General features: G+C 57.4%; 1 protein-coding gene across 2 annotated transcripts in view; it reads left to right on the forward strand.

The window, feature by feature from the left end:
* LOC102032275 (C-factor-like) overlaps positions 1-2,904 on the forward strand; it is a 9,570-nt gene extending 6,666 nt beyond the window's left edge. Inside the window, exons 1-6 of one of the 2 annotated variants that reach the window (XM_005422758.2) lie at positions 633-827; positions 1,185-1,236; positions 1,440-1,627; positions 1,934-2,092; positions 2,450-2,572; positions 2,791-2,904. In XM_005422758.2, coding sequence (XP_005422815.1) covers positions 681-827; positions 1,185-1,236; positions 1,440-1,627; positions 1,934-2,092; positions 2,450-2,572; positions 2,791-2,904 — 783 coding nt within the window. In that variant the 5' untranslated portion in view covers positions 633-680. Of the gene's footprint in view, positions 1-632; positions 828-1,184; positions 1,237-1,439; positions 1,628-1,933; positions 2,093-2,449; positions 2,573-2,790 lie in introns of those variants that run through there. The other variant, XM_031058432.1, reaches the window with a different exon arrangement.
* Positions 2,905-4,539: the final 1,635 nt, after the last annotated feature.

Here is a 4,539-nt window from a genome sequence, read left to right on the forward strand (position 1 = left end):
AATTCCTGCTGCAAGGACACAGATGCTGCATGAAGATGTGGCAAGCCTGCAGTTTGTCTCTTGCTGGAGTGCAAGGCCAGCAGCTGGTGATGTGTTGGCCATGCAGGTGCCCATCCTTCTGCCAGGAGAATGGATCCTCTGGGTGTGCTTCCCTGCATGGGAGCCTTGTTTCACTTGACCATCAGGCAATGGGCATTGGCTGGAGGAGGCCAGCTCAAGGCAGAGAGTGTCTGCTCGTGGCCGTGTGAGCCATGTCCTGGCCCAGGGGATCAGGGCAGGGGGATGAGATCAGCCTGTTCCCAGTGCTGTGTGGGTCTGATGCAGAAAGCCCTTCTTGTGAAGGTGTCAAGTCTATGTGAGCCCTGGAGCTTTCCACATCCCTTCCACATGCTGCTCCTTCCCTCCTCATCCACAACATCCTCTCCTGGCTTGTGGCACTAGGTTTCCCAAGGACAGCAGAATTTTGCCTGAAACCGCCAAGGGTTTTTGCCCTTTGGAAACAAGGACTGGCTCCCAGCCGGGATCAATGGCCTGGAGTTTGAAGGGCAGGTGAGGTTGCTCCTCCTGGATCCAAGGGTTGGTGCAAACCCTGAGTGGGTGGAGTGTCTGTAGAAAATGTTAAAGGAACTATTAGAGAGCAGAGCAAACAGTGAGAGCTGGAGCAGAGGAGGACAAGCAGCATGGCAGGGCTCCACGTCCGCTCCGTTCTGGTGACTGGGGCCAACCGAGGCATCGGCCTGGGGTTTGTCCAGCATTTCCTGAGGATGCCAAACCCACCTCAGTGGATCTTTGCAGGCTGTCGGGACCCCAAGGGACAGCGAGCGCAGGTGAGACCGGGCAGGAGGCAGGGGCTGTGCCGGGGGACGGGAGCACTCGGTGCCAGGGGGAGATTGGAACAGGGATGGTGCTTGCAAGGGGCTGGAGCTTCAGTCAGGCACCTGGGGCACAGGGCAGCTGGGCTGAGACAACGTGGGAGCAGCTGTGCATGGGATGCATGGAGGGAACAGTGCTACTTGGTCATGGAGCCCTCCCCATCCATTGGGTTCAGGGCAGCTGGAGCACAGTGCAGGGTCCACGGTAGTGCAGGCATGCAGCCAGAGCAATGTGTGCTTTAGGTGGAAATGGCTGACCCTCTGCACAGCCCCTCCAGCCTCTCCATGCCTACACAGTACCCTCTCTTTCAGGAGTTACAGAATTTGGCTTCCAAGCACCCCAACATCATCATCATCCCGCTCGGTAGGTGCCCCGAGGTGCGGATCCTTTGCCCCAGTTCCTCTGGCGAGTGCCCAGGCTGGGCACACCCTGGGAGCCCCGTGCTGGGAGGGAGCTGTGCCATGGGCTGGTGCCTGCAGGGCCATCGGGCACTGCCACCTCTGGGGGAACAGAGGGGACTCCAGCATGGGGACACAGGCTCTGACCTCCCTGTGTTGGCTCTGCAGAAGTCTCAGACCCTGCCAGCATCAAGGCAGCTGCAGCCAAGGTTGGGGAGCGCCTGGGGGGCTCTGGGCTGAACCTCCTCATCAACAATGCTGGAATTGCAAAGCCATGCTCCCTTGATAATGAGACACCGGAGAATATGATACAGGTTTACACCACCAACACGGTTGGGCCAATGCTGATGGGCCAGGTGAGTCCCCAGCACTACAGCACAGCTCCAGAAGGATCCCTTCCCATGTGCTCAAGCTGGACATTATGGAGGGAGTGAAGGGCCAGTGTGAGGGGCTCCTGTCAGTGCTCTGGTGCCCTGATGGGCTCTCAGTTGATGAGAAGCTTGTTGAGCCATGGGCCGGAGCTCAGGAGCTGCAGCCTGGCAGGGAAGAGGAGGGAGGATGTCCCCCCAGTGCTGGTGTCAGTGCTGCTCACTGTGGAAGGAGTTTCTCCCCTGCCCTGTGCCGTGTCCATGTGTTCTCCTGTCCCCTCTGTCTCCTCGCAGGCATTTCTGCCCTTGCTGAAGAAAGCTGCCCAGGGGAGCCCAGGCTCAGGGCTGAGCTGCAGCAAGGCTGCCATCATCAACATGTCCAGCTATGCAGGCTCCATTGAGGATATGTATGTGTGGGAGTTCGGACAAGTGGTCTCGTACCGCTGCAGCAAGGTACTGCCAGATTTTGCTGGGGGTGGGCTCAGACATTTTCCCCTCCTAATGATCACACTGCCTTGCAACCTCCCCCTCAGTCTGTGCCCCTCTCCATGCTGTGACTGAGCTCCTGTCAGTCCCTGGTGCCCATCACAGCTCAGTTATGTGCCTGGCCCTGGGGTCTACCTCAGAGGAACATGATACAGTGGGACTTCATCTTGCCTAGGCATCCACACAGGGATAGTGAGGGAGCATCTTGTATCCTAGGAAGTGGCCTCCTCTGCCCAAGCCCTGCCCCAGCTGTGGGGTCAGCACTTGTCCCCTTTGCAGCCCCCCTTCCCCTCCCACCACCGTCCCTGCATTGTCTCCCCTCAGGCTGCTCTGAACATGCTGAGCAAGTGCCAGTCCCTGGCGTACAAGGAGCACGGCATCCTCTGCATCACTTTCCACCCCGGCTGGGTGCAAACCGACATGGGGGGTGGAGGAGGATCATATAAGGTAAGGGATCTCCTGTCCATGGTCTGGGAGAGCCTCATCATTTTGGAATGCAGAATTTGCTGGGGTCTCATGCTGGGCTGTGTGAGAGCTCCTGGACAGATACCCTGGAGCCACAGGAGGGAGGGAGATGAGCAACTGGGAATACTTCTTGCCCAGAGCAATGATGTGTGTCAGGGCGGACCCCTGAGCACAGAGCTGTTTCTCTCTCTGCCCCACAGCCTCCCCTGACAGTGGATGACAGTGTGCAAGGGATGCTGAAGGTGCTGTCCTCCATCTCTGAGAAGGAGACTGGCACTTTCCTGGACTGGGAAGGGAAGGTCGTGCCCTGGTGAGATGCTGATTCAGGATTCCAACTGTGAGGACCTTTGCTGTTGCACCATGTACCTGTCCCTTAGTAAATGAGTTTCCACAAACAATTAGCACTGTGTGAGCCTCCTTCCCTCGATCTTCTACTAACTGAGAATCCTCACTGGTGCTTTGAGAGCTCTTCTCAGTTATTTCCGCATATCCATTGAGCTGGGTTGGTCTGAGCATTTGTTCTTGTCTAACTGGGGACCTGGACACCATCCTGATAGAAATTTGTCCCTGGGCTCGTCCCAGAGGTCTGCCTCAGAGTGGCAGCACCACCTTACAATGACTCAGGCACTCCTCCCAGTGATTCCTTTCTCGTTTGCCTGTTCAAAGTCCAAGCAGAGCACTGCTCATTGTCAGCACCTCTACCACATAAGTCAGGAAAACAAAACCTGATGTGATCTTCCTGGCTTGCTTACGCCCTGCTGGGGATCAAGGTAGTCAAAAACACTCATGAAGACCAGGGCCTCAAATGGGAAATCTCAGGTGCAGTCTTGAGCCCTCCCAGGGATGGGAACCTATTCTGTGTTCCTGTTAAATTCTGTCTGTACCTCTCTTCTTGGCAGCTCTGCTCCCTGCTGTGAGCTGGTGTGTGGAGGCAGGATAGGCTCTTGGTGTTGTGTACATGGGGCACACGTGGCACTGGAGGCTCCAGTGATGAGCAGAGGTGCCCACAGGTCCTCTGGGACTCACCATGGGGCTGATGTAGTGGGGTGTGGGACCAGATGGGCACATGGGGCCTTGGGGTCTGTGGGGACCCAGGGATCCCCCACTGTGTGCCCTGTGGTGCATGGAGGGATGGGGAGGAGGCAGCAGTGGGATGGTTCCCATGGGCTGTGGGCTGCCTTGGATGTGGAGCAGGGAGCTCTCACCCCCACAGAGTCCTTTCTTCACCACCAGCACTGAGCCCAAGCTGCACCAGGGCCAGGAGCAGCAAATGCAGCTCTGGAGTCACCAAAGCACAATTCTGAAGGCATGAAACTGGGGAGGACACACAGAGAAGGATCATGATCAGGCAGGGAGGTGGCACTGGGACCCTGGGGATGGATGATGGATGATGGGGATCAGGGACATTCTGGGTTACCCAGACCTCCCTGACTGTATCCTTCCCACAGCACCACTCAGCTCCCCATGGAGATCATTGTGCCATTTGTTGCATTTTTAACTGTTTTCCCTCAAATTTGTCATATCGCACAGGATGCTACAACTAATTCATTAATTCCTCACCTCTTGTACCGCTTAGATTTAGCTGAAATTATTATAACCCTGACTTGGCTGTATTACAGGATGATGGCCCCACTGCCTGAGGCCCCTTGCAGCAGTCTCATGTCCTGGGTGCCACCCCAGCACTGCCACTGTTCTGCACAATTCAGGGCCCCGTTCCACACTGCCAAATCCATCCGTAGCCTCCTCAATTAAACAGGATTTGCTGGCCAGGCTGTGCTGGGTGTTGGTGCCAGGGCAGGGGACAGTGCAGGGACAGGCCCCGCCGCGCTGCTGGCGTGTGGCAGTGCCAGGGCAGGGGACAGTGCGGGGACAGGCCCCACCGCGCTGCCGGTGGTGCCAGGGCAGGGGACAGTGCGGGGACAGGCCCTGCCGCGCTGCCGGTGGGGCCA

This window comes from Geospiza fortis, unplaced genomic scaffold (genome assembly GCF_000277835.1).
Source record: "Geospiza fortis unplaced genomic scaffold, GeoFor_1.0 scaffold97, whole genome shotgun sequence".
Classification (NCBI taxonomy): domain Eukaryota; kingdom Metazoa; phylum Chordata; class Aves; order Passeriformes; family Thraupidae; genus Geospiza; species Geospiza fortis.